The following is a 14,805-nucleotide window of genomic DNA, read 5'->3' as shown; positions in this document are numbered from 1 at the left end:
CCCTGCATTTTAACCGGTTAGAAAAAACGTTTTTTTCTAACCGGTTAAGTGGTCCTGCACCTTCAGACCGCACACATTACCGTTTTAAAACGGTAAAAAAACGGCAATATACCGTTTTTAAAGTGCGGTCTGAAAGGGGCATTACAGGGCCTGATGCTGCCAAGGTTCCTAACAGTCTATGTGCACCTTTCAGATAAAATACCAACCCAGTCTAACAGTGTTTGACTTATCATTGGTTGTTTGAGAGGCTCTCCTAATTATGTAATCCAGCCTCTCCTTCAAGGCTCAGCCTATAACTAATGCTGCATTCTCACTGCCGCCCCTGCAAAATCCCGGGTTTTTCTTGCTTGATTTTTGGCTGGGCACAGAGCTTCTCAGCTCAACAGACCCCTTCATACTGCACCTCAGACCCAGGAATTTCCTGTGTCTGCCCCTTTCACACTGTTTTCCATGGTCTGCCTTCCAACAAGTGTGTGGAATTTGATTGGGTGTTGGGAAATTTGCACAAATTGCTGTGATTGGCTGTTTAAAAATCAGCTTTTATTGGCTGGCAGTCACATATCACATGATTACATACCCCAACGAATGTGCTTTTTTGGCATTTTGTGAGAAAAACCCAGGTCTGTGCTGTTCACACTGCCATACACCCATGTATTACCCAGGAAAAACCCTGCAAAAAAACAGTGTCTAATTCCCAGGGAATAACACCCGGGAATTTCACAAAGACCCTTTCACACGGAGAAAGGACACGGGAAATGACTGCTTGCCCTGGCAAATACCCAGGTTTTTGCGGCAGTGAGAACGGGGTATAATTGAAATGCCCTGTCACAGATGACGCGCTGCCATACATGGTCTAGCTGGCTAATACTTCAGTCACACTGCGTGAACTACACAGCTTTTATCAGGCATTTAAATGCCAGGTAATTTTGATGGGTTGTTTTTTGGGGGATTTTGAAGCAGATGGCTGACTGGAATGAAAATCTGAGAAGGAATTGGAGCAAACGACAACCAACTAGTTGGAAATTTTGTAGGAACGTTTGAGTATCATATGGCCAGATTTAGATGCGACAGATGAAAAAGCCTGTTGCGTCACTGAGCATTTCATCACTGACTGCAAAGCTTGGACACTATCTCCTGAGTGCACTTTGCCGATGGAAAACTACACGTTACACCAGCAAGACTACACATTTTGCTTCATGCCTACACTCAGGGAAAGGCAATTGGCATTCCTTTGTTACATGATAGGTAGATTTGATGCATTAGATAAGAAGTTTAGTTTATTATACCTATTAAAAGATCACATTTTAGACAGAAAAATCGCATTAAGAAATGGTAAATAGGCAAATAAAACACTACCTCAGAGGGTAAAGCAAATGTGCAGAATTGTTGAAAAGGCCACGATCCAGAGCTGAGAACCTGTATGCTGAAATCCACTGCAGAGAGGGAGACAGAGTTTTAGAACAGTGCTTTCAACCATTTAAAAAAAAAACAAGTATATGATACTGCTGGGGTTTGACCAACTTCAGAGCAGTTACAACTAGATACATCTTGGCAATATATCGCTTAAAAGTCCTTGAGGGGCAGATTTATTATGCTCGTGAAGTGATAAAATGTCTTTTTTTTTTATCACCGGCCAACCAGTTGCTATCTGTCATTTTTCAAACCAAGCCTTTAACTTCAGTTAGGAGCTGATTGGCCGGTGATAAAAACCAGACACTTTATCACTTCACGAGCGTAATAAATCTGCCCCTCAATCCATTAGTCTTCCCAGTCCGCATTCTTTGATTTTCTAAAATGCCTCGAGGTTAAGTAACCTGGATAAAATGCATCTTTCCAGACATATTCTAGGGATGATATTTCTACACTCTTATCCACTGTTCTATAAAAAAAAAAAATTTTATCTGGTAATATCCACCACAGGAAAAAAAAAGTCGAATTATACTCACCGATAATTCCATTTTCTTCCTAGAGATCCCATGGCAGCCATAACACTGGGATGTATCCCTTTCCCCATAGATCAGACAGGAGTTTTTTCTCTAGGACCGCCCACCTTGGGTATAACAGCCTCCTCCTCCTTAGCCTCAGTGTCTTTTGAGTGTCTCCGTAATCCTGAAGAAAAAACACAATAATAACACGGGAGGGCAACAAGTGGCTGCCATGGGATCTCTAGGAAGAAAAAGGAATTATCGGTGAGTATAATTCGACTCTTTCTTCTACGATCCCCATGGCAGCCATAACACTAGGACATACCCAAGTAAAACCACACGGGAGGTATAGCTGTATAAATATTTACTTATGGCGAAGCCAGTCCGGCTGACCTAGCTCCTTGCAGAACATGGTTCCCAAAGTGGGCAGTAGATACATTAAGTGCATAATGGTTGGAGAAAGTATGGACCAAAGACCAGGTAGCAGCTCCACAGATCTCTGTAACCGATGCCTTCGCCTTATTCGCCCATGAAGTGGAGACTGCCCAAGTGGAGTGTGCCACCTTGTTTTCTTTCTTGTAGGCAAATAAGATAACTTCTCTTATCCACCTAGATATCGTTTGCTTAACTGGTGCTCCTCCTTTCTTTATTCCTTCTGGAATTACAAATAAATGTTTGGTGGCTCTAAATGTCTTGGTTCTTTCCAAGTATATAGATATGGCCCTCACCAGATCTAATTTATGCCACATTTCTTCCTCTTCATCCTGAGGATTTGGATAGAACTCGGGAAGCGTTATCTCTTGATTGAGGTGAAATCTAGAGATGACCTTAGGTAAGAATTGTGGGTGTGTTCTCAACACAACCCTGTCCGGAAACACAACAAGATAGGGTTCCTCAATCCACAACGCCTGTAGCTCACTCACTCTCCTAGCAGAGGTGACTGCTACGAGAAAAACCACTTTCCAGGTAAGTAGTTTGAGCGGAATGTCCATAAGTGGTTCAAATGGATGCTTGGTTAGTACTGTAAGAAGCAAGTTCAGGTCCCACGGGGCCACAATTGATTTAATTGGGGGCCTAACTCTCTTCATGGCCCTGCTGAACCTCTTTACCATCTTCTCTTCCGCCAATGGTCTGTCTAGCAGAACGCTTAAGGCTGACACCTGTGCCTTGATGGTGGCCGTTGCTAAACCTAATAGAAATCCATCAAATAGGAACTGCAGTACCTCCCCAGTGGAAATCTTGGCATATTCACCTGAGAATTGACCCCATTCGATGAATTTTATCCATGTCCTGTAGTATGCTAATGAAGAGACATCTTTTCTGGCTTTCAGCATCATATCAGTGACCTGTAAAGAAAGATTATGCTTCTTTAGTATTTGCCGCTCAATCTCCAAGCCCTTAGACATAATGTCGCGGGTTCTGAGTGTAGTACTGGACCTTGTCTCAGCAGATCCGGTCTGTCGGGCAGCTCCCATGGTTTCTGCACCGATAACCTTAGAGCATTTGAGAACCAGCCCCTCCGTGGCCAATATGGCAGGATTGCCACTAGGTCTGCCTTGTCCTCTTGTACCTTCATCACCCTGTGTATCAAGGGAAAGGGTGGGAATATGTACCCTAGTTTGAACTGACATTTGATTGTAAAGGCATCCAATGTCGCTGCTTGGGCATGATAATATTTTGAGCAGAATGTCTTCACCTTCTTGTTGGCGTGAGTAGCCATCAGGTCTATCTCTGGAACTCCGAATTTCTGTACAATCTCCCTGAATACCTCTTTGTTCAGTTCCCATTCTCCCGGATCTAGCAATTTTCGACTCAGGAAGTCTGCGACTATGTTCCTCCTTCCTGGTATGTATACTGCCAAGATTGAGAGAAGATATTTCTCTGCCCATGTCATAATATCCTGTGATATTCTCATCAGTTTCCTGCTTCTGGTGCCTCCCTGATGATTTATATGTGAGACCACCGTCACGTTGTCTGACATAATTCTGACATGATTCCCCTCTGTGTAATTCTTCAGTAGTCTTATAGCTTCCCAGACTGCTTGAAGTTCTCTTACATTCGAGGAATTCATTGCTTCTTCCAGGGACCATATTCCTTGCACTGATGAATTCGTCATATGTGCTCCCCAACCAGTTAGACTGGCATCTGTGGTTACTACCACGTATCTCGGACTCTCTAGACTGGATCTTCTTTTCTCCAGATCTCTTGTCCACCACAGTATGGATCTTCTTACTGAGTTGTTCAGTAGAATAAGATGATGGTCCCTGTATCCTCTTCGGATCAGAGGTAACAGGTACCCTTGTAGACCTCTCATATTTGCCTGGGCCCATGGTATAATTCTTATGCAGGACGTCATCATGCCCAACAATTGTACTGCCATCATAAAAAAGTCACCCTCTTTGAATACAGAACCTTCTCTATCATTTCCTGAATCCTCAAACATCTCTCCGGTGAAAGAGCAATGTTGAAATTTACAGTGTCTATTAGGACGCCCAAGAACTGAATAATTTGACTTGGTAAAAGATTGCTCTTGGTTTCGTTTACGACCCAACCGTGCTTCCGTAGGGTTGATAACGTCAGCTCTAGACTTTGTAGGACTTCTTCTTCTGAATCCCCTACAATTAGAAGATCGTCCAGATATGGCCATATCAGAACCCCCTGTTTTCTTAATTCTGCAATCAAGGTGACCAGAACCTTTGTGAACACCCTCGGAGATGTTCTTAGCCCAAAGGGTAGGCAGGCAAACTGGAAGTGCCTGTTTGACACCGAGAACCTGAGGAATCTTCGGTGATAAGTGTTTACTGGAATGTGATAATAGGCGTCCTTTAAGTCTATTGACGCTAGGAACGCCCCCTTCTTTATTCCAGTTATAATGGATGTCAAGCTTTCCATCCTGAATTTTATCTTCTTTATATTCTGATTGAGATCCCTCAGATCCAAGATTGTCCTGTATTCTCCATTGGCTTTCTTCACTAGAAATAAGTTCGAGTAAAACCCTTTCTTGTGTTGTTGCCTGGGAACTTCTTCTATGGCGTTTATTTCTAGAAGTTGATCTATCTTCATTGACAACTCTCTTTCTTCCCTCGATATTGGTGTTCTGGACCTTAAAATCCGATCTTGTTTCGGGTAATTTACAAATTCTATTGAATAACCCTTCTGAATTATATTCAGGACCCATCTGTCCCCAATCGTCCTTTTCCAGACCACTGGGAAATTCGATAGTCTTGCTCCTATCTTGATGCTTTGTGGATAGTCATAGTCTTCCACCTCTGTCGGACTGAAATTTTCCTCGATAGGGCTGCCGAAAGGAATGACGGGATAGGTTTGGGTTCCCTCTTCTATAATATGGCTTTCCAGGCCTATAACTTCTTGCTTCTTTAAAGGATGGTTTAGGTGTTCCTGGGTAAGGAAACCGATTCCTTCTATCTTGCGGAAGCCGGACAGATTTACCTCCTGACAGTTTCTGGATCATGGCGTCAAGTTTGGACCCAAATAAATAATTTCCCTCAAAGGGTAATGCTGTCAATTTATTTTTAGAGTTTGCTTCGGCACTCCATGGCTTTAGCCACAGTGCCTGTCTTGCTGTTACTCCGGCTGCCATGGATTTGGATGCAAAGGATACAGAATCGAGGGATGCTTAACACAAATAGTCAATGGATTTCTGCATAATCTCTAGACTGCGTAAAATATAGGCTTTAGATATTTTGTCTTCTACATCAGTATGTAGATTGGCCGCCCAAAGCCTGAGAGCACGGGATACAGATGCAATTGCCACTGATGACCTGAGTGCACCTGAGGATGCAGTATGTACCTTCCGAAATGAGGTTTCTACTTTCTTATCCATGGAATCCTTGAAGGCTGCTGTGTCTTCCACCGGTATTGTTGACCTTGACGTGAGCTCTGCCACCGCTGCATCTACCTTTGGAATCTTGCACCATGCCATAAATTCTTCATCCTTGTATGGATACATTTTATCCACTCTATTACTAAGTGTGAGTTTCTTGTCCACATTTATCCACTCCTTAGCAATTATCTCTCTTACTACTTTATTAACTGGGAAGGACCTCCCCTTTTTGGACCTGTCTTCAAATAGCGGGTCCTTTTCAGCTGAAGTACCCGTAGCTTCTTGGTAGTTCATTGCCTTGTATATGTTCTTTAATACATTTTCCACTATATCAAGATTGAAGGTTCTATCTTCCTCAATTTCTCCTGATTGATCCGTGAAATTCTTAATTGGATCATCCATTCCAGACGAACCATCATCCTGACTCAGTCCAGCGTGTGATCTGGATCTTTTTGCTGTCTGTGACTGAACAAATTCACTCTTAGATACAAAGTTTTGTTTCATCCAAGCCATAAGTTACTTTAACATTTCAGTATGTTCAGATTTCTTTGTCACATCCTTTATGGGCTCCTTATGTCTTACTTCACAATCTTCACATAGTGATTTATTTTGACTCACAGAAAACACCTTATCACATGACATGCAATTTGACTCAATGTACTTTTTAGAAAGCCTTTTCTTCGGTACAGAGGTACCTTCTGTAGGCACACTATAAAAGATAATAAGTATACTAAGTAACTAGAAATAAAAAGAATCTAATGCCCAAAACCAAAGACCTTACCTCATAGGGGCATTATCCAGCTTAGGGGAAGAAGGCACTTCCATCTCAGCCATCATAACTCCAGCACAGCGTGATGCTCTGAACAGCGTTTTTACTGTGTTTAAATAGGGCACCATAACCCCTTCCATGCCGTCCCAGCAATACTCAGGATGGCCGAGCAGAACCAAAGTTATCTTCCTTGTTTCCCCAGGGACACCTTTAGTGCGCACACAAGGATCGTTCTGGGCGGAAGTTAGACGCCGCCGCGTACTTCCGCCCTACAGTGCCTTAGCCCCGCAGCGTGCAGTCGCGGCTTACAGCCCGGACTGCCGCCTGTCTCACCCACGCTGCTTCAGCTTCCCGGCTCCATGCTGTATCATGCCGGATTTGAGCTCCACAAACGTATGTACATGGTACCTTGTTTCTCCTTCCACGCAGACATAAACGGGTGCATGCGTAGGGGTATAGATAAATCCAATCCCCCTCACATCTTCTCCTTCCCCGGAAGCCACTCCATGTATAAGAGGTAACCCTGCTTGAAAATAAAATAAGTACTCCTACTCTGTCCTCTCTAACGGAGACAGGAAAAAAAGACACTGAGGCTAAGGAGGAGGAGGCTGTTATACCCAAGGTGGGCGGTCCTAAAGAAAAAACTCCTGTCTGATCTATGGGGAAAGGGATACATCCCAGTGTTATGGCTGCCATGGGGATCGTAGAAGAAAAAAGTCACTATGGTTATGGGAACAACAAAGTAGCACTTTCTCAATTGTGGGCTATGGAATGCAATAAGCATAAGTGACACCAAAACAACTTGATGATTTCAAACTCTCAATGTAGAGCTCTATAGGTCCTAACTTGGAACTCTGCCAACAAGAACCTTATTCACTCAGACTTCTCCTTCCTGTTGTCGGACCTGACTTAGGTTTAAGCTTTTGTGACCTGTGGGGGTAAATTTTACTGAAGTGTTAGTTTTTAGAAGCGAGATGCTGCCCATAGCAACAAATCAGATTGTAGCTATTATCGTATAGAAATTGCTAAATAAATAACGCTTACAATCTGATTGTTGCTATGGGCAACAGCTCTCACTTCTATTTAAAAAAAAAAAAAACACCCAACACCTCACACTTTAGTAAAATGTACCCCCTTGGTATCAGAGCATGCAGTCCTTCCTAAAACGGAGTTACCGTATATACTCGAGTAGAAGTCAACCTGATTATAAGCCGAGGCGCCTAATTTTACAACAAAAAAACTGGGAAAACTTATTGACTCAAGTGGGACCCTCACTCGAGTATAAGCAGAGGGGGGCTTTTTCAGCATATAAAATGTTCTGAAAAAGTAGGCTTATACTCGAGTATATAGGGTACCTAATTCTATCTACCATTTTTAAGTGTAAGCATTGCGGAACCTGTTTTTTAAATATTAGAGATGTTTGGGATCAGTTTTAATCGGTTTTCAAATCGAGGTCGTATTGGCCATCGGCTGTCACATGTTTTGGATAGCCAATACGATCCTGAATTGAGAACAGTGTAAAACCGAACCCACACATCTGTTAAAGATCAGCCTAATTGCCACTATCTGTCATTCTTCTAGAGTGAGTCGGCAACTCTTGGCGCACATACCACCCATGAGTCATGTGCATGTTTCCAGCAGCAGCCAGATCTGCAGAGCCTGCACTGCTCCTCCCCTTCATTCCCCAAACAATGCCCAGACCGCTGATGATGAAGAATCAGGCCACTAGGGCTGGCTGGAGGTGGGAGTATAGTGGAGAGGGAGGCTGTGGCTGCTGAGAAAAAGACTGTAACCATTTGATGCCCAGACCTCTCTGCTCCAGGCTATGCCTCATTGTTACCCTGTGCCCACATGTCGATGGACTAGGGTGACAGGATTTAGCACACAAAGTTATTATCCTGGAATCAGGACCATTCTTGAGTCTGATGTGTCACAGGAGCTAAGGAGAGCCAAAGAGAAATTGTGTAGCATTTCTGCACCTGAACCAAGGCAATGAGGCTTGATAGCCAAGTCATCTGAGGGATGCTGTGGCCAAGATGTACGCTGGTGTTTTTATAACATGGTAGTGTCTTTTACTCTTCCAAGCACAGTATAGGATTTGTTCCTCTGTTAAATTTTCGTGCTACATTTTTTAATCCCTTTCAAGCCTAGGGAGTACGGTCTACAGAGGAAGAGTCCTTTCCTTACGCAGTTGCAGGGATTATACCAACCATACTGTGTCGACCAATGCATTATATAAAAACTAGATCTTGAACTCGCTAGTAAATTTCATATTCAGAAAAAAAGAGCTTGTGCAATTGCAAACTGCACACATTATCCTTGAATATTTCAGTCAGTGCTACTTACAGTCAAGAGGTTCGGAATTTGTTAGGTGTTTCTTAAACTGCTCATTCAAGTCCTTGCTGACCCCAATGTCTTGGAACATTCTCTGCAGTTTTGAAGTATATTCAAAACCACAAGCTTGCTGTAAACAGAACAAACAGTAAGTGAGAAAAATAATGCTACCATTTATACGACACTATAAGTGGTCTACATGGCCTTAGGAGTACATACAAAGCAAACAAAATATACACATTGCTTACAAATTAAAGTTCATATCAACAACACAGCATAATACATACCAAGACAAAACATTAAAGCTTATACAGTCATAACCACAAAAACAATCTTCCAAGCCTGTGTTGGCTATGGGGAGAAGAGGATAGTATGAGCAAGAGAAGAGGGCCCTGCTTGTTAGTGTATACAATCTATAGGGAACAGGTAGACAGATATGGGCAACACAGGAGGCCATGGCTATGCACACTAACATGCCAGCTGGTAAGCATTAAGAAATGGACCAGTTTAGCGAACATGCCATTACAGGTCATGTTAATGGATTAATCAGATATTTACTATAAAATTAGCAGTCCACAACTCTTGCTTGCTCTACAAACACATGGAACACCAAAATGGTCGACAGGCAAAAAGTTGACAGGAGTTCATTTTTTGTAGTTCATCACGTGGACTCGAAATTAGCGTACCAATTCACTAGCCATGTTTCAGGCAACTTTACCATTCCCAACTGGCGTTCATATGGATGGACAAGTATGAAAAAAAGTACAAAAGAACCAACCACCCCCCCAAAAAACTCTTTCTATAATGAGGCCCAAGAAACACAAGCAATCACTGCACTCTCCAGTTACTTACCTTCAGTTTGGATATCATACTTGCTTCAGCGTCATCGCTCGCACTGTTCTGATGAACAAGACGTTTCGCAAGCATCTTTGCATAGAATTTCTGAAACACGTCCTTATCTTCTATATACTTGAAGACCACCATCTGCAAAGCAGTTTCTAAGGTTACTAGACCTCACTTTTCATTTACAAAAGACCAACGCAGCAGCATCACTTAATAAATATACTATTCATTGTAATATATTATTCAGTCTGTGGGTTATAGAAAGACCAGGGATTTATTAGATTTAACCATGAAATTAAAAGTGCAGCGGCAATTTCACCAATTTAGCCCGAGATTAACCTACTTGGCTTTCACCATTGAGTGCCAAAAATGTTCAAGATATCTGTGAGAAATGTTAAAGATATCCTCGCTCACATTTGTTATACAAATTCAAATAAAAAATGCTGTGTAAAAGAAAAGTTAAAGTTTCAGGTCATTATGAGGACTAAAAACATTTGCTTGGCAATTTTCACACCTATTTTGACAAATTCACGTGGTACTCAAAAGGATTAAACCGGAGATCATGGTGAGTTACACAACCTGCAAGGTATTTGCAACTGTTCCTGTTAATTTAGTCACATACACCGCAACCTAGTCACATTTTATGTGTATTGTGGGAAAAGCATATATTGGGGAACAAGAGTCAAAGGATAAAAAATATCAATAGTAATTATTTTTTGCAATTAAAATTTCTGTGGAAATAATCAGAAATCACGTTTTTTAATTTGCAAAACTAAAACTAGCATTAATAACGAAAGTAGCACTCTTAAAACACATACTGAATTACTTATTTTAGAATCATCATAATGAACTAAAAAATTATGCCCGCAACAAGAAAATTTAAGTTGCGATTAGTCTGCAAGCATAAGGTCTTCCTTTTTCCATGTTTAATTTACAGACTTTATGATTGCAAGCTATATTTACTGTACGTAATACTTTTTTTCCACCTGGACAAAATTAACCCTAGTGAGTATGTACATATGGTAGGTGTATAATTGTAAGTGCCACTGTTCAAATATTCTCTGGAAAGGCAATAACTCGCAAGACATAACTTTTTAGAAAGTTCTAGCCCAAATTACGCTTAGCTTTAAAAATTGGCAGATTTGGCTTGTCAATTGTAATGATCTAAATCTACATGGTGAAAGTCTGCTATGTTCCAACCAATCAGGATCATTTACACATAAACTGCCGGTGTGGTAAGCAAACAGCTATACAGGAATGTCTTGTAATGTTTCTCTTCTGCATTTTAATTATAAACACACTGTAGAAATTTTAAATTTGGTAGAATCTTTAGACTTACGACTTGATTGAGCGTATCTTCCAACTCTGCCTCTTCTGGATTCTTCGAGCTATGATACAAGGAAAAAGCACTGATGTCAAAACAAGCACAGGTTAGCAAGAAGACACTAAAGTACCATTGCCACATGTTTCAATCTAGTAGCCTAGACAGATGGTTCTCTGAAAGCAGCTTACCTTTTCTTCAGTAGCGAGTCACAGTAACGGGCAAGCAGCTCCGGAGACTTGCTGGAAGACTGGGCCATTTTTGTTACTGCATTGTTATTTATAAATCGGCCACAAGCCTAAGAATGAAATAATCACACATTAACAATGTTCTGGCCTGTTAACAAAATGACAGCAACCTAGACACCAAGTGCATCTAAACTCACCTTATCTAGTGCAGCCACAAAACCAGCATCATTGTTGAACGCTGACATAACTAGTGCATTATATTTCTTGTGGACATCCAAAACGGTCTGTACATACATTTTGGGATCCTAGAGGGGGAAGCATACTTTGTTTAGCTAGATGAACAGTGTTCTACAGATTCTTTGTTTTCAAGCATATATCAGAACAAATGGTATATTTTAATGTTTCCTGCTCTGAAATAGGGATATTGCAGCATTCCTATTACATGGACCATAAATAACTGAAGTCATCCTGGACCACCAGCCCAGGGAACCCCAGCAAGTGCCTCAGCACTCAGTTTGGAAAACACTGGGTTAATGTAGACTGTTAAGTCATTAATATTAACCAATTTACTTCTAAAACATTTAGAATTTTAATATCAGAAGTTTACGAGTCAAGCACTATGAAGTGGCAGGTGGAGGCTACCTGTTCAGAAAGAACACAAAGGCAAATAAAGCTGTGCAGATTTTAAATATAAAACAAAATTAAATTACCCATAAAAAGCAAACCAATTAGCATGACACATGGACAGGGATCCTGAAGATGTATAGAGAGGACCATGGCATTGCATTACTATACAGTAAGCTAGTAGAAGGCAATGGAATACTTGCATTTTGTGCTGCTTCTCCGCATTTCTCTATTGCAGCAAGTCCCTGATTGTGGATATGCGTTTCTAAAAGCTTTTTGAGCTCTCCTAAGCCATCTTGAATTCGAGATACAAGATTGTACATTCGCCCCAAATCTGTAAAAAAGATAATACATCAGTACTGCCAACCTGCTCTGCAAATACTACTTGCCATATTTAAAAGAACTGCAATCTAGGCTATCAAAAATATAGTTTTCATATGAATCCTGGGAAAAAAAACCCCATCAATACTAAAAAAAAAAAAAATCCCCAAACCTTCTGATCAGAGATTTATCCTCATACACCCGGGCTGGCCTAGAGCGTAACTTGAGCATTAGTTACGGAGAACACCTCTGTATATTAACCCTAGGAGAAAACATAATGAAAGCACCTGGAAGGCGCACACCCATATGTAACCCACTAATGTACTGGCATCAGGGAAATAGAAGGAAAAAAGTTCCGAAAAGAAGTTCCCCAAAAAAATTAAAAGCTTTAAAAAGGAAGGAAATATTGATAAAAAAATTGTTACCCTCATTTTTGTCTGCATCTAGCAAATTCTGGAACTCCGTGTGGAAGATCTCCAGGTGTTTTTCTATGAGAACCTGTTCACATTTTCGTGCCAGCTCATCTTGTGTGCTCTCATGAAGGTACACCTGTACTCGCCTCTGCTCCTCCAACAGCCGAGCTTCTGCCTAATATTCACCAAACAAACCATGATAAGAGAACCAAATAGTGGTCGTTGCAATCTACTGGCCAAATGCTAGTCAATACAGCGATTCAGAGGTAGAAAAAGGTTTCTAGAATGAAATGAAATGCCAGTGCAGACAAAGCAGAAGTCAACCCTCTTGCAAGATGGATGTCTTCTTACCAATTCACACACCAGCATGTGCCGAGGTCACACTACTGGTCTTGTGATAATGAAAACAACATACAAAAGTACTTCTAGGGAGGATCTAAGAGGACATGTAATTTTCACGGCTGCCGGACAGTCATTAACCCGACGTCGGGATCCCGACTGTTAAAACACTGACGGCCGGGTTCCCGACGGCCGTCGGCTATTTTCCCTCGTGGGGGTCGAGGCCACGCTGTCTGAGACCAGGAAGTTGGGATCCCAACATCGGGATAATGACTGTCGGGATCCCGACTGTCGGTGAATCATACCACACCCAATTTTCACAATGCCTCGTGCACCAATTATGACAAAACTTGTACCACTAAAACAAGCCCTGGGGCGAGCATGAAGCTTTGCTGCAAATGCCAAATGTTGGCTGATGTTTTGCAGGGGGTGTGGAATAAAGAAAGTATTTGATTGGTTGCCCATAGCAACACCCCATCTGAAATAGAACTCACATCTTAGTAAATTACCCCCATGGAGTAAACAGTTAGGCTGCAAAAAAGTGATGCACTCACTAACTTAATGACTTAACAACTGATGGCAAACATGTCATTTTACTTTCATTTCTAAGGGGAGGGGAGGAGTATATATAGACCTACAGAATACAGCCAGATCCCACCAATGCCTCATAACCCAGAGATGAGTATTTAAAAACGTTAGGAAATTGGAGATATAATATAAAAGCCCTGCTTCCAAATGGTTTACACATAGCCCTAGACAGCGTCTTTAAAAAAGTAATCAAGAAACACATTTAATCTATCTGTATGTGAGCCATGTCCTACTACAATGGCCACAGCTTGCTTGTGCAGTTTATTCATTATAATCGCCTATAAAGCAAACAGCAAGCAGTCAAAAAAACGTTTGAATGAGCTCTGCATTAGACAAATAACACATTGCCGGCACTGAACCAACCTTCTTCATGTATTCTGTGACTGGGTTCTGCTGTAAAAACTCTGTGCTCTCTCTAGTGTAGAACCTCTCGGTGTCAGCCAAAAACTGGGACTCAAAAGATTCTTTGTATACCGTCAACGTTGGGCCTTTGGCAAACGCATCATCTTCATTTAAGCCCAGTTCCACTGCAAATATAAAGGACATTGTCAGTCCATGGTTTCAACCAAGCATGCATTGTGCTGATGCCCAGCAGTCATTCACTCAGAAGCAAAATAAGGACACTAACTTTAACATTTAATGAGATCTAAAAATTTGATTTGAAAATTAAGCCAAAATTACAAAAAAAAAAAAAAAGAAAAAAATTAATTCACGCAAAACACATTTTAAAACCCTTTAAAATGTAAATATTAACGTTTCTAAACAAAGATTAAATAAAACTTTGAAAATAAATAAGGCCCTCAGTTAAAATAAGCTTCAAAACTATTTTGCATTGCTGGATGCATTTCAATTTTACAATTTACAAATATATATTTTTTTTTGTGATCAAGAGCAGACGGCAACACCCCAGGCAGGAAAGAGGAACTGCATGGGTTTTGAAAGGTGCCGGATACTAGAGAGAACACTACAGAACATCAGCAGGGCTTAACAATCATTTAGGTCTTCCCCCCTCTTACAGTGACTGGGTTAAACAAAAACAACAACAAAACACACATACACTAGCAGTAGGGGGGAACAAAACCATACAGCCAAGTTAAGATTTTTTTTTTAAAAAAGCAAAGAAACCAAATAATGGGGCTGGCATTGCCTAGGCAATACTATCAATTAGACAAAGAAGGCAACAATAGTTTGAAAACTTGTGATATTGGGGGGGGGGGGGGGGGGGGGTGTCTGAAAACAAACAAAATCAATAAAAATGAAGTTTTATGGAAACTAGTGCACAAATTGTAACAGTAT

The 14,805-nt window shown here is 41.2% G+C and overlaps 1 protein-coding gene across 3 annotated transcripts in view; it reads right to left on the bottom strand.

Annotated features, from left to right (window-relative positions):
- Nucleotides 1-14,805, bottom strand: part of CUL1 (cullin 1) — a 73,414-nt gene that overhangs the window by 13,990 nt on the left and 44,619 nt on the right. For all 3 annotated transcript variants that reach the window (XM_083188545.1, XM_083188544.1, XM_083188546.1), the window contains 9 exons: nucleotides 13,873-14,036; nucleotides 12,595-12,757; nucleotides 12,052-12,182; nucleotides 11,422-11,529; nucleotides 11,228-11,334; nucleotides 11,055-11,103; nucleotides 9,725-9,856; nucleotides 8,885-9,002; nucleotides 1,357-1,433 (listed from right to left, as the gene is read on the bottom strand). In XM_083188545.1, the coding sequence (XP_083044671.1) occupies nucleotides 1,357-1,433; nucleotides 8,885-9,002; nucleotides 9,725-9,856; nucleotides 11,055-11,103; nucleotides 11,228-11,334; nucleotides 11,422-11,529; nucleotides 12,052-12,182; nucleotides 12,595-12,757; nucleotides 13,873-14,036 (1,049 nt within the window). The remainder of the gene's footprint in view (nucleotides 1-1,356; nucleotides 1,434-8,884; nucleotides 9,003-9,724; nucleotides 9,857-11,054; nucleotides 11,104-11,227; nucleotides 11,335-11,421; nucleotides 11,530-12,051; nucleotides 12,183-12,594; nucleotides 12,758-13,872; nucleotides 14,037-14,805) is intronic.

This window comes from Crinia signifera, chromosome 5 (assembly GCF_055691185.1).
Source record: "Crinia signifera chromosome 5, ASM5569118v1, whole genome shotgun sequence".
NCBI lineage: Eukaryota > Metazoa > Chordata > Amphibia > Anura > Myobatrachidae > Crinia > Crinia signifera.
The sequence above is the reverse complement of the archived record's forward strand: the minus strand, read 5'-3'. Positions and strand labels throughout refer to the sequence as shown.